Source organism: Delphinus delphis, chromosome 7 (assembly GCF_949987515.2).
Source record: "Delphinus delphis chromosome 7, mDelDel1.2, whole genome shotgun sequence".
Classification (NCBI taxonomy): domain Eukaryota; kingdom Metazoa; phylum Chordata; class Mammalia; order Artiodactyla; family Delphinidae; genus Delphinus; species Delphinus delphis.
This window is the reverse complement of record NC_082689.1, coordinates 8,764,629-8,791,730: the sequence shown is the minus strand read 5'-3', so window position 1 is coordinate 8,791,730 and position 27,102 is coordinate 8,764,629. Positions and strand designations below refer to the sequence as shown.

The following is a 27,102-nucleotide window of genomic DNA, read 5'->3' as shown; positions in this document are numbered from 1 at the left end:
CAAGGTGGCCAGATGGCTGCTCCGGCAACAGCCCCTCAGCCTCCGAGGTCAAGTCTGGCAGAGAAGGCCTCTGATGGGGCTGATTAAGTCCTGTGTTGCTTCCGGAACATGCGCTCTGCCCAGGGGAATGCAGTGCTCTGATTGGCCAGCCTAGCCCCACACAACCGCCTCTGGAACTGAGGGCCAACTCCACAGCAAGTGAGAGGGCTGAGAGCAGGGAAGAGACCAAACAGTAATTTTGGTAACCTTTAACCAAAGGAAATGGTAATGGATGCAAGGCAGCTGAAAACAGCAGATACCTACTCTGGGTAGGTTTGGGCCTGCGACCAGGGCCCTGGTGCTGCCCTCCCACTCCTGCCCCTTTCCCATCCACCCCGACCCCTTCACCAGAATGAATGCCCGAGTAGCCAGGAGCTGAGGATTCACAGCTGCTTTGAGCCCCAGACTCCTGGTGGATGGATTCCCCAGGGCAGCAGTGACCTGGGCAGTACTACCCTCCCACCCAGGGAAACGTATAGGCAGTGCTGGTTGTCACGGTAGCTAAGGGATACTATGGGCCGTTAGTGGTGAAGGCCAGTCCCACACAATAAATAATTATCCCACCGCAAATGCCAATAGCGGCCTCCGTGGCAATCACTGCCATTGGGTCCACCTGCGGATACTCTCCTACACTGGCTTTGCCTTAGGTTTCACAGCACTTGTCATGGAGCCTAGACCTCACTCTTAAAGAGTGGACACCACACGCCAAGAGTCCCCCATCACCCTTCCTCCTGCTGTGTGCAGTTCTGTTGGCATGTCCGCCTCTCCCCTCTGTTAGGTTCTGGAGCCAGAGACCAGGCGTTTTTCCTCTCTCAAATCCTTCCCAGGACATAACAGAATCTCACGAATAAACAGGCCTGCCACCGTTGGGACCATTTTTGGATAAGATGAGATTTGAGTGGGACCGTTACATTCAGAGTGGTTTATAAATGTGATCATTGGATTGAGCTACAGTTGACCTTTGAACAGCTCAGGTTTGAACTGCACGAGTCCACGGATATGCTTCAGCAGTAAATACTACAGTACCACGTGGTCATGGTTGGTTGAACCCAAGGATGCAGAGGAAGTGCATACGGCGGGCCAACAATAATGATACTCCTATAACCCCCCATGTTGTTCAAGGGTCAACTGTGTTGTTTTGGGTTTTTTGAAAATTTAAACTTCTTTATTTTACATTTTACAACTTGGATGTTTTACGTTTCGACGTTTGAAACAAATATGCAAACAATGACTTTTATGGAAAACTACACATCGTAAGCAGTAAGCACTCTAGCTATTTGATTGGTTTATGAACAGTCTCCAGGAGGCTGAAAATAGCTAAGATTCGACTGTGTTTTAATTACTGCCAATTTCAAGTGTTAGCTCCGAGAGGTGTTTTTGAAGTTTAAAGCCAGAAGGAAGTGGAACCAAGTATATTTGCGAACACGGTGCGGTTACTAAGGCTGCCCTGGCTGTGAGCTTGGGGACAGTCTGGCTGAGACTAGGCTTCAGGATTTAGCATCTTCACCAGGCTGGACTCACACCTCGGCTCTGAATGTGGTCTCCAGACCACAGGTTCGTTATTCTTGGGAAAGTCAGGTCTATATCCCACGGGAACAATCCATTCAAGAGTGAGAGATGCAAGTACAAGAAGGAAAAGGCAGAACCAAGCCCAGAAGGACCCATCTTCCTACAGTGGCCGTCTGGTCCGTGCAGCTCATTGGTGCCAGGAGTCTAGGACCAGGTGAAAGGTCCTGAGCTTTCCAGACACTACTGTGGTCTCCATTCATCCCACCCCCACCTCCAGAGGACAACCACTCTCCCACTTGCCATGAAGCCTGGTGGGTTACAGGTAGAGTTAGTAACCAGGATCCAGAGAACTGAACTGACAAATCCAGTCATAAAATTCATGCGGAACACCGAAGTACAGCCTCTTCTGCCTCCGGCCTAGGGTCCCAGGCTCAGTACCTTGTCGGGCAGGGAAGTAAACTAGGCCTGCAGCCACTGGTAACCCATTGGAGGAAGGACAGCTCTTCACACTGCTCTTGCAAGTTCTGGCTTTACCAGCAAACTCAGGAAGACCCTATCTCCCCAGGCAACTCCTCCTTTGCATATGCAGAAACAGCATATATGCTTATAATATGCAAATTATATACGTTATCACACCTCACACAGCCAGTCACGGGTCCCCAGAGAAGTGAGAAGGGATGGAAAAGGAGCCCATCTGAGCATGGGGCTGAATCCCACGTCAACACCAAACAGCCAGAATCGCCCCCTCCCCAACGCTGCCCCCTGAGCTGCCATGCCCCTCCCCGCAAGGCCGTATCCTTAAGGCAAGAGGAGGCTGCAGAGCATGGAACAGTGGCCCCTGGCATTGAGAATAAGGTTACGTGTTTACCTCATGCAAACCAGCTCCCTGGAAACCTGCAGGGGACAAGTGACTCAACACACACATCCCAGAATCCTCGCCGGCTCCTGGCAAATGTGCCTTCCCCCACTGGCTCAGCCGCCGCTGCCGGGATGCCGTGTGCCTCCTTTCTCTTCTCCCTTCTGTACTGCTCACATGGAGCAGCAAACACAGAAAGACTTTATTCACAGGCTCCAAGGCTCGGCCTTCTTTTGAGAGCTTTCCGAATATGCAAATTCCTCAGTGTTGGATTCTTCTTCTCAAGGGCTTGAAAGTTGTGTACTCCCACTGTGCACAGTTAAGCAGGTCAAGACTTCCCTGGGCAGGAGCTTCCTTAAAAATAATTCTTCATGACATTTCTTTTTCTTAAATTCCGTATATATGTGTTAGCATACGGTATTTGTCCTTCTCTTTCTGACTTACTTCACTCTGTATGACAGACTCTAGGTCCATCCACCTCATTACAAATAGTTCAATTTCATTTCTTTCTATGGCTGAGTAATATTCCATTGTATATATGTGCCACATCTTCTTTAGCCATTCCTCCAATGATGGACACTTAGGTTGCTTCCGTGTCCCGGCTATTGTAAATAGAGCTGCAATGAACATTGTGGTACATGACTCTTTTTGAATTATGGTTTTCTCAGGGTATATGTCCAGTAGTGGGATTGCTGGGTCATATGGTAGTTCTCTTTGTAGTTTTTTAAGGAACCTCCATACTGTTCTCCATAGTGGCTGTACCAATTCACATTCCCACCAGCAGTGCAAGAGTGTTCCCTTTTCTCCACACCCTCTCCAGCATTTATTGTTTCTAGATTTTTTGATGATGGCCATTCTGACTGGTGTGAGATGATATCTCATTGTAGTTTTGATTTGCATTTCTCTAATGATTAATGATGTTGAGCATTCTTTCATGTGTTTGTTGGCAGTCTGTATATCTTCTTTGGAAAAAATGTCATGAAGAACCTAGGGATAAGACAGGAATAAAGACACAGACCTACTAGAGAAAGGACTTGAGGATATGGGGAGGGGGAAGGGTAAGCTGTGACAAAGCGAGAGAGAGGCATGGACATATATACACTACCAAACGTAAAATAGAAAGCTAGTGGGAAGCAGCCACATAGCACAGGGAGATCAGCTCGGTGCTCTGTGACCACCTAGAAGGGTGAGATAGGGAGGGTGGGAAGGAGGGAGACACAAGAGGGAAGAGATATAGGAACATATGTATATGTATAACTGATTCACTTTGTTATAAAGCAGAAACTAACACACCATTGTAAAGCAATTATACTCCAATAAAGATGTAAAATAATAATAATAATAATTCTTGCATTTAAAGGAGAAACTTCTGAAACTGCCATAAAGCAGAACTTCCAGCTGCGAAGTCAGGCTTGACAAAAAAGGGCCGGAGCCCAGCTTCACCTCGTTGCGGGTACGCAGGTGGAAAACCCCTACTTTTGCTGTCTGTGCCCCGCTCCCACCTTCGCCTGGCCTCCTTCATTCAGAGCTGCCCTGTGCCTGTGTGCACGCTAGTCCTGGGTGACTGGAGACTCAAACCAAGACAGTTTTTGCCCAGAAGCTCAAATCCAGGGAGCTGGACGAGCCTCTAAATGAGCCGGTTCTCCTCTCTCCAGGGGCCCTGGGCCTGCCTGCTCCCTTCACCCCTAGAACCAGGAGGTTCCGATCTCAGCCCCTCCTGGACAGAGCAGATCCCAACTGGCATGACTGTTGTGTCAGTAAGCAGCGGGCGTTTCAAGGTTTGTCGTCCTGTCTGGGCTCCTCCACGGTGGCATTTCAAAGACTAGGTCCCTTCCCCCGAGCTTCTGGTTCACCCTCTGTCCAGGTCTCCCTGCAGGACGGGGTGCCCTCTCCTCCCTCAGACATCAGACAGGGTTCAAGCTGAAATAACTAAGGCAAACAGGATTCCTCTCTCCTGCCACTACCTTTCCCACCCCCGCCAAGAGATCCCTTGGTTAAAATGGGACACTTTTTCTCGATTATATAGGATTTCACACCGTACATTTGTTACACGCTCTTGTCACTTCTCACGGAAGTCGTTCCACGCAAGAGCTCATGTTAACAGCTGCATGATGTGCCGTCACGTGACTGTTTCTTTTTTCGTTTTAAATTTTTATTGGAGTATAGTTGCTTTACACTGTTGTGTTAGTTTCTGCTGTACAGCAAAGTGAAGCAGCTACATGTATACATACGTCCCCTCTTGTTTAGATTTCCTTCCCATTTAGATCACCACAGAGCACTGAATAGAGTTCCCTGTGCTATACAGTAGGTTCTCATTAGGTATCTATTTTAGACATAGTAGTGTATATATGTCAGTCCCAATCTCCCAATTCATCCCAACCCCTCTTCCCCGCCTTGGTAACCATAAGTTTGTTCTCTACAACATGATTGTTTCCTTTTTTTTTTCTTAAAGTCTTTATTGAATTCGTTACATATTGCTTCCGTTTTATGTTTTTTGGTTTTTCGGCCGTGAGGCATGTGGGATCTTAGCTCCCCGACCAGGGATCGAACCCACACACCCCTGGTATTGGAAGGCGAAGTCCTAACCACTGGACCACCAGGGAAGTCCCTCTACAACATGACTGTTTCTTAATTGATCAAATGAGCCTCTGCAGGTTGTGCATAGTGCTGGCTCCCAGTACTGCTCAGTGAACACTGGCTATGATACCCATCAGAGTCATTGACGGGGAAGGGGCTTAGACATAAGGGAAACAGGGGCTCGTGATCTGCAGAGTCTACAGGTCGGGCAGGCTCTGGGGTGAGCTTAATCCAAAGATCCCATTTCTTTCTTTCTCCCCACTCTGCCTTCCATGAAGTCAGCTTCATACTAAGATTAACTCTCCTTGCCGTTGTGAGGTGGCTGCCAACAGCACCTGTTACTGAACCAAACTTAGGTCCACTGTCCTGCGCAGTAAAGCCAGTCTGCTTGCCACCAGGTTGTGGTGAAGGAGAGTGCAGCGTTTATTGTAAGGCACCAGACAAGGAGTTGGGGGCAGCTAACGCTCAAAGAACCCAAACTCCCCAAAAGGTTCAGGGAAGCAGTTTTTTAAATTTTTTATTGAAGTATAGTTGGTTTACAATGTTGTATTAGTTTCTGCTGTACGGCAAAGTGAATCAGTTATACATATACAATATCCACTCTTTTTTCGATTCTTCTCCCATATAGGTCGTTACAGAGTATTGAATAGAGTTCCCCTGTGCTATACAGCAGGTCCTTATTAGTTATCTATCTTATATATAGTAATGTGTATATGTCAATCCCAATCTCCCAATTTATCCCTCTCCCCTCCCCAAGGAAGCACTTTTAATGGCAAGGTAAGGGAGGGGAGTCACAGGGTATGCGGTCAGCTCATACAAAATTCTCTGATTGGTTGATGGTGAGGTAACAGGGTGGTGTCCCTGGGGTTAACATTATCAATCCTCAGGCTCCAGTAGGTCTGGAGGCTACCTGCCCATGGTCAACAAGTACTTAACTTCTTCCATTTAGTGGGGGTTTTAGCATCTGTAGAACAACTCAGGAAATGTGCATCAAATACTATTATCTAGGTACTTCAGGGAGAAACTAAAGATTCTGTGATTGCCACATGACTGATTTACTGTTTAAATTCTTACCAGTTCTCCTGGCCCAACTGCTATTTATGTCACTACACGTTCACATTCTTTCAGTCATTAGTTCTTGAGCCAGGCTTTTGTAACTGAGGGGAAGCCGACAGCTTTTCTACAAACAAGAGGCAGGCAGAGGACATGGGGGGAAGGGTCTGTCCCAGGAAGGCCCCATGGCCTTAAACACCCAGGGCCACAAAGGGTGGCAGAATATGCTACCCCAAAATATGCCACTTTGGCATAAGGGTTGTTTTGAGCTAAAAACACTTAAAACACAGATGATGCAAGAAGGGCATTCTAATCTCCCCTTTCCTTCCTGAAAATAGGAGATAAAAGCTCCCACATAAAAGAAGTCCTCCCTGTACCAGAAAGAAAGTAGCATTCTTATCATCAAGGACAAAACATTAAGACTGAGATAATTCTATAAACACAGACCTTGTTAAAATAATTCTTATCTTCCTTTAGCCTCCCCACACAGTTTATTCACTTTTCCACAATTGCCTCTCTTTGTTCAACCTAACATAGAAGCAGGTAGGTTTTGCCATTTCGTGAGATGTTCATTGCCTTATGAAGGCTCCCTTGTCATATAAAATTTGTATAAATGTGGATGCTTTTCTCTTGTTAATCTGTCTTATGTCAGTTTAAATCTTAGGCGCAGCCGAAAAACCCTGAGAGAGTACAGGGAAAATGTTGCCTCCCCTACAGATACAATGGGTCTTTGTCAACATCCAGAGAAAGTGCCCACAAGCCTGTGCGTTTCCCAGCACTCCAAGCAGGAGTCCTATAATTCACTCTAATTGGACCACCTTGGGTTACATGACCGCCAGCGATGGGGAGGGACGGGAGTGTGCCGACTGGCTTAGGCCACCCAGGGCCCACTCGTGAGTTGGGTTGGTTTAGTTTCCCCTAAAGTGGCTAGACTGCATGAGGGAAGGCAGATGATCTGAGTGAAAATTGGGTTATTTTAATAAGCAAGTATAGAATGCTGAGGAGGTGATCAACATGCACATTCTCAATATTGGTTTTTTCCTTTTTTAACACGTCACTTACTGATGGATATATACATTTTTCCTACCTTTCACTTTTATAAACAGTACTACAATGAACGTCCTTAAACATACCTACCCTTTTGCACAGGATTCCTAATACTCTCTTCAAACTTGGACTACACCTCTCTCTCCACGTTTGGGGCCCCAAAAACAAGCTGCCTGATACCTTTACTGTCATCACCATAGCTTGAGTCATGAAGACAGAAATGAGTCAGGCTGGCTTCTAGGGTTGGGAAAAGCGATGCTTGATTCTCACTGCACAGCGGCCCAATTATGGCCACAAATCCTGGTCAGATACCTTCACTGGTCCACCTGCCACGTGTGTTTAGATTAATTCTGTGAACTACAAAGACCAGCTAGGTCCCTGCCACACACCTGACAAATATTGGTGAGGCAGAGGTGTAAAAACGCAATGCTCTCTCGTTCAAAAAGTTGAGGCGAAAGAGGGACATATAGTCCATAGCTCTAACAAAAAAGTCTTTCTACATACTGATTTAGTTGCACCTCACAAATTTTGGTGTTTTATTTTTACTTTTATTCAATTCAAAATGTTTCCCAATTTCACTTGTGCTGTTTTCATTTGTCCCACAGGTTACTTAGAAAGTGTGTTGCTCAATTCCCATATATTTGAGGAATTTCTAGATATCTTATTACTATTGAATACCTCAGATAACATACTCTGTGTGTTTTCAATCCTTTGAAATTGATTGATGCTTGTTTTATGTTTTTTTTATACAATCTGATGATCTCTGTTTTTCACATATAAGTATTTGATGTGTTGATATAAATAATTATTAACAAGGTTAGATTTCAGTCTACCATCTTGGTTTAGTTTTCTATGTCTCCCATCTGTTCTTTTTTCTATTCATCCCTTCTCTGTCGTATTTTGGGTAAGTTGATTATCATTTAGTTTGTCATTTATTTCATCTGTTAATTTTTTTAGCTAAGCTTCTTGGTGTCAGTTCTAGTGTTTTCTTCCTAGAAACTGAAACATTCATTTTAACTTACCCATGTTATTGGGCTCAAGCCTGCTTACCACCCCCTGCTTGTTACCTCCTACTTGTGAAATGTCTGTCCCTCACTCACACCATTTCTCCAGTCCCGGGAGCTGTTCATTCATGCATTCATCTCTCAGATACACACTTAATGAGTACCAGGATGTTGCAGGAAGAGGATGCCAAGTCTCAAATAAGGCATAAATAGGAAGAGAGTTGGTTCCTTCCACCACCAGAAGTGATGAGGCAGTACAATCACTATCTCTAGCACCGGTGTGAGAGGATGCTGTCACTGTAGAAAATAAGGCCATTATAAGGATGAAGCCAGACGCTCTCTTCGATCATCTCCCAAACAGTCCCGGTCAGCCAGACCTGAATGTGAACAAGTCAGGCTTGCTGCACAAAATGATTACCCAGGTACAGGCAGAAGTCATTGAACTGGAAAAGCCAGAAAGATTACGGGCGACTTGGAGCCAATTTTCCACACTAGTGCATCTGAGGATGATTTAAGAGCATCTTGAAATCATAAGACCAGTGCACACGGCCTGTATGTGTAGGTTGTGCACAGAGGTGCTTTTTATAAGTACTAAAAAGTTCCCAACATTAGGGCACTGATTAAAATAAAGTATCGTTAGTCATATACATGATACTATTTAGCCTTTTGAAATGAAATGTCAGTCTGTAGATGTCGACATGGAAAGATATCCAGGATCTGTGGTTCCATGAGAAAAGCAGAGATCCGAACACTGTGCGCTGTGTGACGCTCTCTGTACAAATGGGTTATGGTAGAGTAGATCTATGGTAGGAGGCATGGAGTACGGATTGTGTCTGGTTTTGAATTCTGTCATATTCCAAGACATAATACAGGGATTTATATACACTAGGCCCTCAATAAGTATTTGTTGAATATAACAAACACTTTGTTAAAAACCTGGAAGGTTAACCCCCTAGCTGTTAATAGTAGGATGGTGGGTGATATTTTTTTCTTTTTTATTGTCTTTATTTTCTGTTTCTTCTGCAAGAAATATCCTGAGAAGGGGATTGATCACTGCCTTCAGAATTACACTGTAATGAGTACATACACTCCTCTGGAAGCACACACTGGGTTTTCAGGTCCCTGGTGTATGTGTTGATGGCTGAGGGAGCTGGAGGCCGGTGGAGGCTCCGATCAGCTTCAGTGACTACAGATTGTTCTTCTCAAGTTTGCCTCTCAGACAAACTAGTGACTTTCTGACGTTGATCTGTACCAGATCCATGCCCAAAGAGGAAAAAAAAAAAGCTTAAAAACTCAAAGTTCTTAGAATTCTTCAAGAGGATTCTAAAGCTCCATGAGGATGTGAGTTTCTGAGTCTCACTCCATATCCAGAGAATAAAGATAAGCTCATAACTATTGTGTCGGGTGTCAAGTAAACATCAGATGGAAGAAGGGGAGGGATTTTTTTGTTGTTTTTAATTTATTTTTGGTTGCATTGGGTCTTTGCTGCCGTGCGCAGGCTTTCTCTAGTTGCGGTGAGTGGGGGCTACTCTTCATTGCAGTGTGTGGGCTTCTCATTGTGGTGGCTTCTCTTGTTGTGGAGCATGGGCTCTAGGTGCGTGAGCTTCAGTAGTTGTGGCACATGGGCTCAGTAGTTGTGGCTCGTGGGCTCTAGAGCGCAGGCTCAGTAGTTGTGGCGCATGGGCTCAGCTGCTCCACGGCATGTGGGATCTTCCCGGACCAGGGCTCGAACCCATGTACCCTGCGTTGGCAGGGGGGGTTCTTAACCACTGCACCACCAGGGAAGCCCCAGAAGGGGAGTTCTGAAAGAATGCAAGTGGGTGAAAATTCTTTCTACCACAGGAATCACAGAAGTGGTGACAAAATGATTATTCTCAAAGACAAATAAAAACTTTCAATTCGATAAAATCCCTGAGCTCCCCAGATTAGAGAATGGCACAGAGTTCAGTATAAGTCCAAGGGAAAACATTTTAAATATTTCATGTGTATCTTTATTTTTATCTTGCCCTGACTAAAAAATAGAGAAAAAAAAATTAAGCTTGCTTGCAAAATACGTTAATAAAATATTTTTTTAAGAAGTCACAGAGGACATTAGGAAGAAGAGAGAATTAGCTTAGGAGGAATAATGTGAAGCCAGGGATAAGATTAATACACAAAATGCTTGCCATGAAAGTGCTCCACACTTGCTAGTTATGAGCCACAATTTGACTCTGAACTTCCTAGCAGCCCATGCAAAGAAAGAAACAAGACCAGCTGTTTTACTCACGATGTCCATTAGGTTAAAAACAAATCAGGGGGCTTCCCCGGTGGCGCAGTGGTTGAGAGTCTGCCTGCCGATGCAGGGGACATGGGTTCGTGCCCTGGTCTGGGAAGATCCCACATGCCGCGGAGCGGCTGGGCCCGTGAGCCATGGCCGCTGAGCCTGCGCGTCTGGAGCCTGTGCTCCACAACGGGAGAGGCCACAACAGTGAGAGGCCTCCGCCCCCGCCCCCAAAAGACAAATCAGGTGCTTAATTCCAAGACCAGAAAAGAATTTCTTCCATGTGTTTCCATAGTGAACAAGGGGTCCCACTGAACACACAGATCTGGCAATGAAACCCGTGTTTCCATGCACTCACTGAGCCCATCCTTCTGAATCTTTGATCCATCCCTCTGGGCAAGAGAAGTGCTGGCTGGGAACTGGTCTGATCAAGAAATGTTATCATAAGATTAATATTTAGTGGTCACCTCGTTCTATACCAGGCTCCCTGTGGACAATGTTCATGAAGTCACCCACTGTTCATATCCCCAAAACACACTTCCTAGATCTCATCAGCTGGAGACTAAGGGGCTGAGAAAGTGCACAGAATGAGACGTATAGGTACAGGAGCAGGGAGTCCATGGTGAGCACCGGCCCTCAGGTCCAGCCCCACGGACACAGCTGGCATCGTATTTGACAGTCTGTAAAGGGTGCTCACTCTGAGCCGTGGCTGAGGAATAAGGATGCCTCCTGTGATTACTGACCTTTCATCCACTCTGACTTCGAGGGGCCTGGCAGGTAAAGGGTGCCTGGTCGGTCAAGGTTGGTACATTTACGATATCCTAGGGGAGGTATGGTCCCATTCCATTCTCAGGGTCCCTGGCCACTTCCTGGCCACTCTTGGCCAGCACCATTCTACCGGAGGGCTGGATCTGGGGAGACTCAGGCCCAAGCTCTAACTTCATCTGGCCAGGCAGATTTTAAAGGAGGACCACGTTGAGTGGCTTCAAGATCACCCCGTCCTTATAGCACAGGTCAGCTGTTGTTTCTTCTCTGCCCCACCAGACTCTCAGATGTTGACAGAGCCTCACAAAGTCACCTTGAGCCCATGGCCATGGCCACGGCAGCAGCTGCAGACGCCCTTTTTGAGGTTGCAGGTTGAGGCTACCTTTTGCCCACATTGTGCTGGGCTAAGGATGCAGACGTGCAGACCCTGCTCAGGCGAGCTTGTCTGCCGCTCCTGGATGCCAAGCAGAGCTGGCTGGTGCCCGCGCTTCACAAAGATGTCCTTTCAGTTGTTGCTCCCGGGTCTTCAACCATGTGCCCCTCAGTGGATGGGTAGAGGAGGGATGGAATAGGATGGCTGAAGGGCGGCCTGAGTACAGGTGTCTACTGATGGAGGATTACCTCCCTGCCGCTGCCCCTCACTCAGCCAGTGCAGGTGTGCCCTGGGGGGCTGCCCACTCCTCCTCCTGACACCAGCGAACCATCGTGGGCCCAGCAGGGGTACTGTAGGGGCTTAAGCCAGGGTCTCTGGCTCAGCATCCCCTCCCAGGCTTCTTAACAAACCTTCATTAGACCCCTAGAGTTCAGGGAAAACTGAGATGCTTAACCCCCAGAAGGACACCAGCTGTCACACAGATCTGCACTCCCAGTGCCCTTATGGGAACCAGTCCTGGCCAGGTATTCGATGAAGGGAAGCGGAATATGCCACCCCAAAATGTGCCACTTTGGCGTGTGGATTATTTTGAGGTGAAGGCAATGAAGACCCAGCAGACTTAGGGGAAGCTTTTAACCTCTCCTCTTTTTTTTTTTTGGCCACACTATGTGGCATGCAGGATCTTAGTTCCCCAACCACGGACTGAACCAATGCCTCCTGCTTTGGGAGCATGGAGTCTTAACCACTGGACTGCCAGGGAAGTCCTTCCTCTCCCTTAACTGCCTAAAAGATTTTAAAAAGGAAGCCTGTACCAAAAAGACAGCTATTACCAGAGATAACTTTTTTTCTAATCTGAAAGACTTACCTGCATGGCAGGGCAAACATCTGGTTGCCAACCACCTGCTCTCCTCATCTTCCTGTGAATGGCCCTCCTCCCCTCCGGAGCCCCAGGCCCCTAACCCTTTCCTCAGCTCAGGATGGCAGGTAAGCCTCCATCGCCCAACTGCCTTTGCATCTCCTGTCTTTGTGGCGCTCCGGTATGCACATAATTCAATTTGTTTTTCTCCTATTAATTTGTTGTCTGTCGATTTAATTACTGAACCAGCCAAAGAACCCAGAATGGAGGAAAGGAATCCTTTTCTTCCCCAACAATGAGGAAATGAAGTCCTAGCACACTGGTGCCCTGTCTTGTCATCCAGCAGGCAGGACACAGAGGTGAAACGGCTAGGTGGTGCTTTGGGGGGTTCCAAGGAGCTCCGGTCCTTTATGTCTCAGGACAGAAAGAATTCAGTGAGAGGCAAAGTAACAGATAAGAAATGACTTATTACAATAGGATGCTTGTGAGGGTGAGAGGGTACCACCCTAAGAACTTAGTGGGCTACAGCTTTATAATCAAAGGAAAAGTGGGGAGGGGGAAAAGACCCCCCTCTTCCTCATTCCTGAATAGACATCACACTTCCATCATCAGCTCCTTCTCCAGGTTGGGCAAGGGAGTTTTCTTGTCCCTACATGGTCAAGCCAAGAGTGTCGTGGCGCTATGAAAAACTATTTCAGGTCTCAGTACAATGAGGGTCTTTCACTTTGAAATGTCACCTTTCCATAAATTATTGTGTTTTTATGTGTGCAGAGAACATGTCCTAGGGATCATTAACTTACTGAGCTCACTGGGCAGGATGTGGGTCTCATGCCACCATTGTTTTATTGTTTTGGGGCATGTCTCACGCTTCTGTTGCACGGTTTTGTTGCTAAGCAAACCTTCTTTCTTGAGTGATCATTAACTTCCAGGGGTCTCCCATACTTTTTGTTTACTTACAATCCCCTAGTGGGAGTAACTATTTAATTACCTAATTTGTCCCTTTACCCTGTCCCTGTCAGAGGGGGCTGCTCCACCATGGGGCCCACAGTTCCTCGTTGGACCCAGGCTTTGAACGTCCTCCCATGCCTCCTCCCACCCCAACCTCATTCCTCTGTGGTCCAGGGGCTCCCCCAATTTCCTTTCCCTCCATGGTCTTCGTCACATTTAAGATCTCTTTTCCTCTATCTGTCTCACCAGGGAGCCCATACAGTCTCCCCAGGTCCCACCTTCCTCGCAGCTCCCAAAACAATTGTCTTGGGGAGAAAAGAGAGTGTGGAAGGACAAAAGAGAGGAAAGAAAGAGGGAAGGAAGAGTGATGATAAGGGAGAAAGGAAACGGTGGGGACACGGGAAACGGGGAGCGGAAGGAAGGGAGGGGAGGGGAAGGAAGAAAAGGAGAATAGGATGAAAGAGAGGGAGAAGAGAGGCGAAAGAAAGCAACTCAACCAAGACTACTCCTTGTTTTCCAAATCAGCACTTTTCTGTCACTCTTCCTCCCAAGTTCTGCTTGAGTGAACATGAAGAAGCAAACTGTTTCAGAAATCCCAGTTTCACTTTACATCTCCATTGATAAACCAGAGAAACAAGAAAAAGCCTGGTTGTTTTATGATTTTTAGGGCATGGACAGAGGGGGGGAAGAAATATCCTTGGCATCCTGCCTTTTTCCTAAGGTCTTTGTAATTTCGTGTTAATTTACTACCTGAACCTTTGCCATGTAAATAATACAGGTAAAGATAAACTTCACTAGCCCTGGACTCTGACCTTTGTTTAATGCCCCACCCGCTGTCTGATCTACCCTCCAACCCACCACTGGAAAGTTTGGTATTGTTACCTGGAAATTTAGAGCCAGAGAATAAATAGCTGGAGAGGCAGAGCGCGTTGGTTTTAGACAAGCCTCACGAGAAAGTACAAAAACACCAGCACAGGGACTTCCCTGGTGGTCCAGTGGTTAAGACTCTGCACTTCCAATGCAGAGGGCACGGGTTCGATCCCCCATGCCGTGCAGTGCGGCCAAAACAAAACAAAACAAAAACACTGGCACCTCTGAGAGTTCCTCTCTAATCAGCTGATAAGTTTTCCTCTCTTCCTCAGAAAGGTAACCAAATGGGGCCAATTCCTTTTCCACTTACCTGGTAGGGCTCCCAGCCACTCTGCCGCCCTCCCAGCTTTGCCCGCCCGAGCTGTGCTTTGCAGGCACCACAGTGCACCGTTTACTTAGACAAGAATAATTTAAACAAGTGATTTAATCCCTCTTACTCCCTATTGTTGAGCACACCTGTATTTATTTCTCTTCTTGTTGGAATGTTTCCTCTAACGGTGCTTTCAAAGAGGGGCTGTATGTGATAAAGGCGTTATCTCCTGTATATGCCTGATAATTTAGCAAAATCTAGCTTCAAAGTTCTTTCTCTTTGATACTTTAAAAATATTATTCAACTATCTTTTTTTTTTTTTTGTCTGCACCACACAGCATGTAGAATCCTAGCTCCCCAGCCAGGGATAGAACCTGTGCCCCCTGCAGCGGAAGTGCAGGGTCTTAACCATTGCACCGCCAGGACAGTCCCTATCTTCTTAAATCCAGTGTTACTATTAAAGAAATCTGAAGTCGATTGAATTTTGTTCCTTCCTCAGCCCTCTGCTATCCAGCTGCCTGGAACACAGAGGTAATGACTGGAGCTTTAGCTGCGAGTTTGAATCATGAAGAAGAGATGGGGGAACAGTGATCTGGAATGCAACCTCAGTCTTCAAAGACCTAGTAAAACAGAGCTACTACATCAGCCATGAACTGTCCACCTCCAAACTTCTACAAGAGAGAAAAATAAACTTTCATTGTGTTTATGCCACTGTTATTTGTAGTCTGTGTCATTAGCAGCTGAAATGAATCTTAATTCATTTATTGATTAAATCTGTCCTGGCTTATACTTTCCAGAAATCTGATTAAACTAATAGCTTTCATTGTTTTCTTATAACAAAGGTATCCCATTTATTTTATATAGTTAGAAAATACAGATAAGCAAAAAGGACAAAATAAAAATTACCTGTCATTCTTACTATCTAGAGATGAGTATGACTACTTTTTGAATATATTCTTCTGGACACAGACACACACACACATATTGTTTTAACTTTAGAAGATGAGGATCATCTGGAAAGGACTTCTGTTTCTCTCCCACACACCACAACCCAACCACCTGCGGCCTCCAGGAAGGTAGGGTGGGGGAGGGCCCGTCTCATAGTTTTTAGGTTTATTTCTCAGTCCTCTTCAACCTCCTTCTTGCTTCCGTGGCATCTTCAGGGTTGCACGGGAATGGGCCAGCAACTCAAGCATATTACCATAGTGTCAGCCCTGCATTATTTCTTTCATTGCACCAATCACTGTCTGAAGCTGTTATTTATGAATTTACTTGTTTCTCGTCTTTCTCTCCCAGCCTCCACTAGACCGTCAGCTCCACAAAGGAACCTGGCCTGTTCACAGCTGTCTTCCCAGCACCAGCACAGTGCATGGTAGAGAGATGTTCCCTAAATACAGATAGGTTGACTGAATCACTGAGCTGGTGCTGGAACCCAACCTGACTCCAGCCCAGGGCTTCTTGCTCCATATCTTGTGTTTTTCCCACCCAAGCCCCTGGATATCCATCATGGGCAGAGGTGGTATAGAGAGGCACAACAAAGCCCGCAACAAAGATATGGGGTCCTTCCCCCCAACATTGGCTATACCACTGTAGGATGATCAGACTTAGGGCAGAGCTGCTTGGATATGTTTGAATCCCCACTGCTTGCACACAGGAGGTGCTCAGAAAAGGTTTGCTTTATTGAATGGACATACAAACTCTCCAGGAGGAGATGTTTCAACATAATTACAGGGGGCAGGAAACACAGTAACTACAAGAGCAGATTGTGGGTTATACGGTGAAGGAGAGAGCTGAGTATTAACAAGTTATTGACCCAAAGGGGCCTTTGGTCTATACCGAGTAATAGAGGAGAGGTAAAGAGCGTTGACCAGCACTGCCCAATGCCCTAGCCACTCACTTCATGTAGTTATTTACACTTAATTGAAATGAAATAAAATCTAAATCTTGCACTAGCCAGATTTCAAGTGCTCCATAATAGCACATATGTCTAGTGGCTACTGCATTGGACAGTACAGATAATACAAAACACTTCCATCACCACCGAATGTTCTATCGGACGAAGCTGACTTAGACCCGTAGAATGAAAGGAAATGCATTCCTGCTTCTGACCTGGCCTACTGACATCCTCTTGTCCCCCTCCTGCACACATAGATCAGAACACCATCCGTGCCCCACATCTGCCCCCCTAGACTTTCCGTTCCACAGAGAGCAACACGATCTGCCTCCACTTCCCAGTGCGGAGGACAATGCCCTGCAGGTCATGAGGACTTGTTGAAACAATGAGCCCTCAATTCGTTTTCTAAATGCTGAAGGCCCAAAAGGTGAGTCAAGGACAGAAGTAACAGAAGAGACCCCTGCTTCCCTTCTTTTCTCACCTCACTACCCCCTTATCTGGTGCCCTGCCCCACCCGCCAACTTCACTTCAAAGCAGCAGTCACCGGCAGCCCGGCCTCCAAAACTTCCTGTCCCCGAACCATGAGAACTCAGAAATCTATCTGCTCCAGGCCTCAGACCAATCTAGCTTGTGAAGGTCCATTTGCTCACATGATAATTTTCTGTCTTCCTCTACCTTCGGGTTCTGTACACCTAGTAGGTGTTCAATAAATGTTGGATGGATGGATGGGTGGATGGATGGATGAACGGCTCAGTTTCCCCGCGTCTGCCGCAGGGACTGCGGGAGGCGCCACCATTAGAGGCCTGGGGGAGAGCCTCCGCTCCCGCCCAGCAGCCGGCTAGAGCTGGGCGATCCCGGCCCGCGGGCCGGGGGCCGGGCGGGGCGCAGCCCTCGGGGGCGTGTCCTCCCGGCCGCCGCCGCCGCCGTCTCCGCCGCCGCCGCTGCCGCTGCCCCCTCGAGAGGCAGGCAGCTGGCCAGGCAGGGCAGCAGCGGCCGCAGAAGGCGGGAGGCGGCGAGCATGGAGCGCGAGCTGGAGGCGCTGGCTGCTCGGCCCGCGCGCGCGGCTGAGCAGCCCTTCCAGGCGCTGGTGGAGGCGGCGGGCGGCTGCGGGCAGGTGTTGCTGGTGGGAGAACTGTGGGAGCGCGAGCAGAGCCGCGCGCTGCTGTGGGACTTCGCCCGGGCGGTGTTCCCGCCCCAGCAAGCCGCGGGCAAGCCGGGCGGCGAGGCGGCCGAGGGCGCGGGGCCCGGGGCGCCGGGGGCGCAGAAGGTGCCCGCGACCCGGGCGCGCGCCATCCGCTCACCACTGGTCTTCGTGCTGTGCCGCGCGTCATCGCTGGCAGCCCGGGAGCCGCGGCGCCACCTGCGGGAGATGCTGCGGGACGTGCGCAGCCGGCGGCGGCCCGGCGCGGCGTTGGTCGGGGTGCTGGTGGCCGAGGCGGAGCCCGAGGACGCGGTGGCTCCGGAGCTGCGGCTACTGGAGGCGCTGCTGCGCACGGTATTCGGCCGCCAGGCTGGAGGCCCGGTGCAGGCGGCTGCCTACTGCCCCGGCCACCCGGCTTCCAACTTGACTGTTCAGGCGGCCGCCTGCAGGGCCCTGCAAGCCGCCGGGCGCTTGCGACCAGGTGAGTGGGCTCTAGGTCCCGGACGGCGTGGGCGGGCGGCGGCTGGGGGAAGGCCAGCTTTTTTGGCCAGCTCCCCCCTCATGGTACACCGAGGTAAACTGAGGCCAGGAGAGAGGAGGTGCCTAGCACTAGGCCTCCCAGGTAGGGCGGAGCGGGCCCTGGGCAACGGGCCGAGTCTGTCCCGGGTGGATCCTGAGTGCAAGGGATTCTGAGTGCTTAGGAAAGCCGAGGGGGCAAGCAGAAGTCAGGGGAGGTTGGTGGAAAGAGGGCTGGACTGAGCTGGGCACAGATCTGGGATTGGGGGGGGAGGGGAGGAGGAGACGGGAAAGCCTTGGGATGCACCAGTTTCAAGGTGGGAGGAGGACAAAATTGGGACTAGGGGGATATCCGGTGCCAGGAGCTTCTAGGACGCTCACAGCTAGGGATGCGCTAGAGACGCGACGGTGAAACGCCGCGGGGTCAAAAGAAGGCAAGGAATAAATGCCGGGGACTTGGAGGTGAGGGGAGAAAGGATGTGAGGGACTGAGGGCCTAGAGTTTACCAGTCCTTCTTGGCTACCCACTGCAGTGTCTCCCTCGCTTCCCTCCCCACTCTCCTGAAGTGTGGGGAGGGGAGTACGGGTCTTCTCCCAGCCCCAGTGACTGCTGCCATCAGCAAAAGGGTCAGAATCTCGTCCATCCGGATACACGGGGTTTTACAGAAGGTTTCCAGTGCCCCGAGATTAAAATATGGATGTTAAGTACAGCTGGATCTGGCAAAGCGGTGAAAAGCCGGAGTGATTTAGCTTCTAGCTTCTAGCTTCCTTCCCCCCACTCCTCTCCATCACCTGCCGCCCTCCAAGCTTTCCAGCCTCTGCCAACCTTCTTGCTAAAGAGTTAATGACGACAGAGGCTGTGTTCCGCCTCCCTGGGCATTGGTGTGTTAACTCAGCAACTGGGTGATGCCAGACTTACAGGGGTCGGGGGTGGGGCTTTTCCTGCAAGGAGACCTGGTACCTCTGATGTCGCAAATGTCACAGACTTACCTGCCAGCGTGGCCTGCCTAGGTGAAGACCATTCATCTCAGCTGTGGAGCCTGCCCTAACCTTCTCCTCCCCTTCCCGCAACTCTTCTGTTGAGTCTGTGAGGAAGCCAGCTAAATTTGAAACTCAAGGACCAGCATTCTGAAAGACATGGAGAACGTCCTGAGGTGGACTGTCATTCGGGTTGTTGCTGCCAGCACCTTTGCTGACCTGGCCCCATGGGGAAAATTTTCTGTCCCCTAATGAGCCTGTGCCTAGAAATTCTCTGAGCCCTTTGTCTCTTAGACATCTCTTATTCCCAGGGAACAACTTTTTTTTTTTGAATTTTATTTTATTTATTATTTTATACAGCAGGTTCTTATTAGTTATCCATTTTATACATATTAGTGTGTACATGTCAGTCCCAATCTACCAGTTCATCCCACCACCCCCCATCCCCCACCCCCAGGGAACAACTTTTAATTCCCCAGAGCCAAGCTTGCTCTGGGCTCCTAAACTTTTTTTACATTGCAGTTGCCTCAGAGAGAAAAGCCTTTTCTTCCATCCTCCTTTTCCTGACCAATCCCATCTCACCATTCAGAACTGGACTTCCTCCTCCAGAAAGCCCTCCCTGACCCGCCCACTCTCATTTGCAAATTCACAAATGAAACCCGAACCTGCTTCTGCATGGTTTTGTCACTTTCCCTTGTGAGTTTAATCACCACTGTATTCCCATTTCCTGACACCCTGCTTGGCATGCAGAATCCTTGCCTCTTTTTAAACACTAACATTTCAAATTTTTAACATTTTGCAAGGGAATCATTCTATATATTGTGTTAAAGTCGATTGTACTTTTATCAAAACATACTGAACATGAAACCTTTCGTTAATGACTAAAGGTCACGGGTGTAATTATAACTCATTGTCCAGTAATTTCTTCCAGGCTTTTGCGGTGGGTTGCACCATGGATTCATGCTCCTGAGGTTTTGCTAGTGCTTGCGGAGCTTTCCAGTCTCTTTCTCACTGTCTGATGCCTGTTCTTATACTTGTAGGTTGCCTGCCTCTTGGTAGTGCTCTTTTACCCAGTTTATGCTTAATTCAGATGCATTTTGGTTGAAAAACAAGGACCCAATCTTTTTAGAATTGGGTACAGATTAAGAGTAAATTGGCCCCAAGTGAAGAATTATGAGAAAGGATTTTCTGTGTCTTGGCTCTCCGGAGTCCTTTTTTAAAACTTTGTTCCAGTTGACCTTATTCCAGATGGTTAGGGATCTCAAGTAAATCCCCAGATAACTGAGGTGGTACTATAATAAGGAAACTCGAATCGACATGTAATTGTTTTGTGTGTGATTATCAAAAAAGATTAATTCTATTTCTATTAAGAAATAGTTTGATGGCCATTTCAAGAATAGTTGAATGGCCATCATTAAAAAATCTACAAATAATAGGGACTTCCCTGGCAGTCCAGTGGTTAAGATGCCTCACTTCCAATGCAGGGGGCGCGGGTTTGAACCCTGGTAGGGGAACTAAGATCCCACATGCTGCGTGGCCCCCCCGCAAAAAAGTCTACAAATAATAAATGTTGGAGAGGGTATGGAGAAAAGGGAGCCCTCTGTACTGTTGGTGGGAATGTAAATTGGTGCAGCGATTATGGAAAACAGTATGGAGTTCCTCAAAAAAATAAAAATAGAGTCGCCCTATGATCCAGCAATTCCACTCCTGGGCATATACCCAGACAAAACTATAATTCGAAAAGATACACGCACCTCTATGTTGATAGCAGCACTATGTACAATAGCCAAGACATGGAAACAACCTAAATGTCCATTGATAGATGAATGGATAAAGATGTGATATATATATATCACATTGTGTGTGTGTATATGTATATATATATATATATATATATATATATACACAAAATGGAATATTACTCAGCCATAAAAAGAATGAAATAATGCCATTTGCAGCAACATGGATGCAACTAGAGATTATCATACTAAGTGAAGTAAGTCAGAAAGAGAAAGACAAATACCATATGTTATCACTTATATGTGGAATCCTAAATGCGACACAAATGAACATACCTACAAAACAGAAACAAACTCTCAGACATAGAGAACAGACTTATGGTTGCCAAGGAGGAGGAGGGGTGGGGGAGGGAAGGATTGGGAGTTTGGAATTAGCAGATGCAAGCTACTGTATATAGGATGGATAAACACCAAGGTCCTACTGTATAGCACAGGGAACTATATTCAGTATCCTGTGAAAAACCAGAATGGAAAAGAATATGAAAAAAGTATATATATGTATGACTGAGTGACTTTGCTGTACAGCCGAAATTAACACAACATCGTAAATCAACTAAACTTCAATAAAATTTAAAAAATAGTTTGAACTACAAATCCGGGGGTAGGGGGGCAATTACTGCTTCTTGAGTTTTTTCTTTGGTGCTATGTAATTGTAATTAATTTCATGTCATTTTTGTTACTGTAGTTTCTCCAACATGGTACCTACATAGAGTTTTTGCAAAGATGAAATTAGGTAATAGGTATATAAAAGCAGTCTTTCTTTTTGGTTTTTTTTTTTAAAGCTCAAAAACCTACCCCCTTTTGCAAATCAGAATCTTTCTTTTTTAATCAGGCAGTTAAAACTAGGGCAGTTGACAGTTGAAGCTCTTGGGTGGCTGAACAGAAAGTCTCTCAGTCGTGTCATGCCCCACCTGACCCCACTGCCTCTTGGACCTTGTGTTCTTTCTAGCAGAAGGAGCGTGGGAGAGACCCGGCCTCCAAGGACTGCTGGCATGCTTTTCCTGGGGTCCCTGGAGCCGGGGGAAGGACCCAGATGCCACTTCCCCCAGTGACCCAGCTCAGGGTGAGTGTGTCGCCTTCCTGGCTTCCTGGACCCTGAGGGGGGCCTGGGGTTAAGGTCACGTGCACACAGTGGACCATAGGGATGGAGTGGCCCACCATCGGCGAAGACGTTGCCTTGTGCGGGACGTGGGGATGAGCAACGTGAGGTGCCTTGACCCCCAGGCAGCCGGCACTCAGGCTGGGTCATCGGGGCTCTCGCCCCAGGAGTCTCTGACTAGGGAAGGGGTTGTGGGCGGGGCTGGAAGACAGTTGCCAGACGTAGGTGATGGGGCACCTGGAGCCAAACGCATTGTCTCCCCTGAGGATCCAGGGAGTTTAACAAGTGACTTTTGAGCTGGAGGTTGGGGGATTTTCTTAGAAATGGGAAGATTTGGAGAGGGAACACCATAAACAAAGGCTTGACAGCATGATGTCAAGCTCAGAAAAGAGTGTCCTGGGGGTGAGGTGCAGAATGAGACTGGTGAGGGCCAAGGCTGAAGAGGAGAGTTGGAGTCACATCAGGGCCCTGGACCCAAGTCTGTCAGGAATAGGGAACCCTGGCGACTTCTGAGCAGGGGTGTGCGCTGATTAGGGTGTATAGCGAAGTGACTGGACTGCAGGAGCAGCGAGAGACCAGAGGCAGAGCCCACCTAGGGGGGGACTGCACCCTGCTGGAGCACTGAGGTCCCCACCTTGCTGGCTGTCACCTCCAAGAGGCCCTGAAGCTGTCTCCTCTCCCAGGCTCCCTCAATACACAGCAGCTGCTCCTTCCATCCTGAGGAGAATCTCCAGTCTCCTATAACATAACATAATCACAGGAGTGACTCCCAATCACAGGAGTGACTCCCCATCACCTTCGTCACATACCCAGATCTATGGCATGACCATCTCATCAGAATCACAGGCCCCACCCACACTCAGAGGAGGGGGTTATGCAGGATAAGTACACCAAGGAATGGGAATCTTGGGGGCTGTCTTAGAATTCTGTCTACACAATTGAAAGCTCAAAAAATACAAAAGAAGAAACACAAATATTAAAAATCATTCATTTAATTCCCCCACTCCGAGTCAACTATAATTTAGGTAGACCATTCTGTCTGTCTGTCCATCTAGCTATCTATTTATATTGCCTTGTACTACTTAAATATTAATAAATTCACTTCTATATAATATATAAATCATCTGCAAAATACATCACATTTTAATATATTTAACTGCAAAAATGTTAACGTCAACCTCTCCATCATCATTTTGGATGTATCTGGAAACTAAAGGGGAAAAAAAGCAAAGGAATCATAAACATTTTTTTTTCTTTTTTTTGGCTGCGTTGGGTCTTCTTTGCTGCGCTTGGGCTTTCTCTAGTAGCGTCAGGCAGGGGCTACTCCTCATTGCAGTGCTCAGGCTTCTCATTGCGGTGGCTTTTCTTGTTTCAGAGCTCAAGCTCTAGGGCACGTGGGCTTCAGTAGTTGTGACCACAAGCTCAGTAGCTGTGACTCAGGGGCTTAGTTGCTCCGCGGCATGTGGCATCATCCCGGACCAGGGCTCGAACCTGTGTCCCCTGCATTGACAGGCAGATTACTAACCACTGTGTCACCAGGGAAGTCCCCATAAACAACTTTATGTAACTCTTTGATCACCTCTCTCTGTAGCATATACCAAATTGTTTAATCTCATGTAGAAGTGAATGTATTAAATGCAAATTGCGTGTGCAGGCTATACATAAACATTTATAATATACATAATAAATAGCAGATTATACATACATACATTTACATACACTGTTTTAGAATCTGCTTTCTTTATCAATAGCATACTGTGATTGTGCAGTATTCCACAGCGATAATTATATGTCAACATCTTTCATCTTTTTTTTTTGAGGTGATCGTAGATTCACGTGCAATTAATCTTACACAATTAATTGCATGTGATTACACAATTACACAATTGTAAGAAATCACATTAAGAGATCCTGTGTACATCTTGCCCAGTTTTCCCCCATGTACATGTCGCAAAACTATAGGATAATATCATAGCCTGGGTGTTGACATTGAAACAATCCACAGACCTTACTCAGATTTCCTGAATTTTACTTGTGTATGTGTGTGTGTGTGTGTGTGTGTGCATTCAGTCCTATGGAATTTTATACATCATTTTTATTTATTTATTTTTGGCTACCTTGGGTCTTCGTTGCGGTGCACGGGCTTCTCATTGTGGTGGCTTCTCTTGTTGCGGAGCACGGACTCTCGGCACGTGGGCTTCAGTAGTTGTGGCTTGCGGTCTCTAGAGCGCAGGCTCAGCAGTTGTGGCCCACGGGCTTAGTTGCTCCACGGCATGTGGGACCTTCCTAGACCAGGGATCAAACCCATGCCCCCTGCATTGGCAAGCGGATTCTTAACCGCTTCTCCACCAGGGAAGCCCTGTACGTCATTTTTAATGCCTGAATCCCATAATGTGACTGAGCCACAGTTTACTCAGCCAATCCCTTTGTCAGATATCGAATCAGTTAGGATGCTCTCAGCTATAGGTAAAGAAGCCATGACTCAAACTAGCAGAAGCAGACGAGGAATTCATCATCTCACCTAAAAGACAGTCTAGAGGTGGAGTCAGTTTCAGGGCTGGTTGATTTAGGGGTCCAGCAACACTTTCAAGGACCCAGGTTTTTTCCTTCTCTTTGCTGGGCCGTCCTCAGTGCTGTTTCCATCCGTATGCTGGTAGCAAGATGGCTGGAGCAGTTCCACTAATTATTCCTAATTATTTCCTTAGGATAAAATCCTAGAAGTGGAATTGCTGGGTCAAAGGGTATGTACATTTTTAAGGTTTTCGCTACGTATTTTGTTGTGTTTTTAAAGTAGAGAGTCACTGGGGCCAACTCCTTCCCTTTCATTCCCAGCTTACCCACTCATAAACTTTACCTTCTCATTGGGTGACTCCTTCTCTTGTGTTCCAGGTAACTTCCAGGATCCTGAGGAGGAGCTGGCACTGACAGTCGTATATCCCAATGGAGATTGCGAGGATCCCAGAAAGGGTTCAGTAGCCTGTGATAGAGTTGCCTCCACTCCCACTGAGCCCGCCGGAGACTTGAGATGAAGGCTGGACCCGTGGCTGCCCCGGCTCTAACCTACAGACAGGGGGCTGGCTCTCACTGAGCTACCCTGCCTCCGTGTTGACCTTGGGATGCTACAAAACCCCACCTTCCAGGGGGCTGTTGCATTGACCTGTTACCAGCCAAGCAGCGGGACTTACTAAGCTAAGCAGGACCTAAGAAAGTGTATCCTCCGGGAATCTGCCCCCCCCCCTCGCATTTGCTCACTCTCTGGTCACTGTGGGGTTATTTTTTCTCTCTGTGCCGTGGCTTCTCTATGCCATTGAGACAGCTGGCTATCTGCTTTGAGGTTCTGCGGTGCTGTGACATCCCATGATTGTTTGCATGAGTATCCATCATTTCAAGAGCAGCTGGACTAGAAATCATCAGATCTGAGAGGGGAGCCTTGGACCTGTCACTCAACCTTTGGGTCTTCTGTTTCTCAAACACGTGAGGGCGCTACCAGCCTAGTGGCTCTCAGCCAGGGGCCAGGCTACCCGCTCCAGGCAGTATTGGAAATTTGTGTGTGTGTGTGTGCATGTGTGTGCATGTGTGGTGTGCTGGGAGAGTCACTGCAACTGTGGGACAGCCCTGGAATTTAGTGGGCATCTCACGATGTGCAGGGCAATCTCCAGCAGCACAAAATTGTTCCATTCAAAATGCCAATCATGGCAACTCTGAGAAACTGTAGATGAGACAATCTCCTCCCTGTCAAATTCTAGGAAGAGTCCCCCAGAGCAGAGAGAGTTGGGCTTCCTGGGGCTTTGGCTCCCAGGGCAAGGCAGAATAAAGATGCATTGCCACCCTGGGGGCCTTTAGGGCCAGAGCCAGTATGGTCCCTGTGCTGCAGGCCCAGGGTATAAATAGCTTTGCACATTCTTGAGAAGAAAGGACCATGTTTCTTCCTCATGTTGACATTAACTTTCTGTGCCGCGTTCTTTGAGAATAAAGATGCTAGGGACTAACCACAGCACCAAACAGAAGGAAAGTTAGGGGTATGGATTACAAGAGCATAGGATCTGTTCTCGATCTCAGGTCCTAACCCGAGGTCAAAGCAGATGAAGCCCAGAGGTGCCGAGTTCCTCAATCCTTTTTTCTCTGTTTATGAGTCAGTCAGGGTCAATGATGTTCCCTTAAAAGCCGGGAAGACCATCTGACTGTTCACTCAGAGAGGGAACTCTGTATTAACTCCCTTGTCTTTCTCACCTGCCCCTGGAGAAATCCAGTCTTTGGAATGGCAAGCACAGCTCCTGATTTTCCCAAGTAGAAAGCACTGTCTAAGGGAAGCAGCTAAATTCATTCATTCACGCATGATTCACTCAGCAGACGTGCAGTTGTGCCCAGCACTCTGCAAGATGCTACGTAACTTGTATTAGTTATTTCAGTTCTTGCTGTGATGGCGACCAAATGGGGAATGGGAAACCTTCTGTGGCCGAGGAGCTCTTTGATGCTAAGGAGGGGCCCTCCCTGCTCTATGCCTCAATTTATTCTCTATAATAGGGAGCCTGGTCCATAGGTCCATATTCTCTATAATAGGGAGCCACACTCCATAGGAGTGTGAGGGCAGGTAGGATGACAGGAAGGATACAGCTGACTTCCTCCTACACAAAATGAATTGCTGTTGACTTTGTTTTAAAATGGGGAGCCCCATTCCTTGGACCTCTACCACCACGGCCACGGCCACCTCCCGGGAAGAGAGGAAGCAGGAGAGGAGCCCACGTTGCCTGTCAACCAAGTCCTCCAGCTGCCCTGAAGAGTGCAAGATGTGCGCCTGCACAAGCTCGCCTGCACCCTGCTCTGATCCGAGTTGGATCCAGAATTGCATACAGACCAATTTCTGCCTCAGTGTTATCTCGACCAGAGGCTAGGGCTGGAGAGGGCTCTTCAGTACTTAATGGGGCCCAGAATGGTGTGTCTCAGTTAATCCAAAGGGAGTTTTAGACCAGTGCAATCAGCAGAGACATTGATACTACAGCCAATTTTATTGGTGCAGGTGCTGCAGCACTAGGAGTGGCTGATTCTGGTGCTGTTATGGGAACAGCCTTTGGCAGCCTCATCATTGGTTTCGCCAGAAACCCTTCGCTGAAGCAGCAACTGTTCTCACACGCTATCCTGGGATTTGACTTGTCTGAAGCTATGGGTCTCTTGTTTGACGGTTGCTTTCTTGATTTTGTTTGCCATATAA

General features: G+C 47.7%; 1 protein-coding gene and 1 pseudogene across 4 annotated transcripts; both read left to right on the top strand.

The window, feature by feature from the left end:
- Nucleotides 1-17,310: 17,310 nt before the first annotated feature.
- C7H2orf72 (chromosome 7 C2orf72 homolog) lies at nt 17,311-26,551 on the top strand. Of its 4 annotated transcripts, none has more exons than XR_009520100.1 (4): nt 17,311-17,983; nt 21,744-21,857; nt 24,783-26,433; nt 26,471-26,551. XR_009520100.1 is itself a non-coding variant. In XM_060015948.1 (4 exons), the coding sequence occupies exons 1-3, from the start codon at nt 17,380-17,382 to the stop codon at nt 24,601-24,603; spliced, it is 723 nt and encodes a 240-aa protein (XP_059871931.1). In that variant the 5' UTR covers nt 17,311-17,379; the 3' UTR covers nt 24,604-24,634; nt 24,783-24,893. The 4 variants fall into 4 exon arrangements, 3 of the variants coding, with proteins under 3 accessions (XP_059871931.1, XP_059871930.1, XP_059871929.1); XM_060015948.1 differs by lacking the exon at nt 26,471-26,551 and adding an exon at nt 24,599-24,634 and having other exon boundaries at nt 24,783-24,893; XM_060015947.1 differs by having other exon boundaries at nt 21,747-21,857; nt 24,783-26,535.
- Nucleotides 26,532-27,102, top strand: LOC132428759 (ATP synthase F(0) complex subunit C3, mitochondrial pseudogene; annotated as a pseudogene).

Coding starts and splice junctions, on each gene's coding strand:
- C7H2orf72 (XM_060015946.1), top strand. CDS start 17,380: ATGGAGCGCGAGCTGGAGGCGCTGGCTGCTCGGCCCGCGCGCGCGGCT. Junction 17,984..21,743: donor CGCCGGGCGCTTGCGACCAG/GTGAGTGGGCTC, acceptor TGTTCTTTCTAG/CAGAAGGAGCGTGGGAGAGA. Junction 21,858..24,782: donor CCCCAGTGACCCAGCTCAGG/GTGAGTGTGTCG, acceptor CTTGTGTTCCAG/GTAACTTCCAGGATCCTGAG.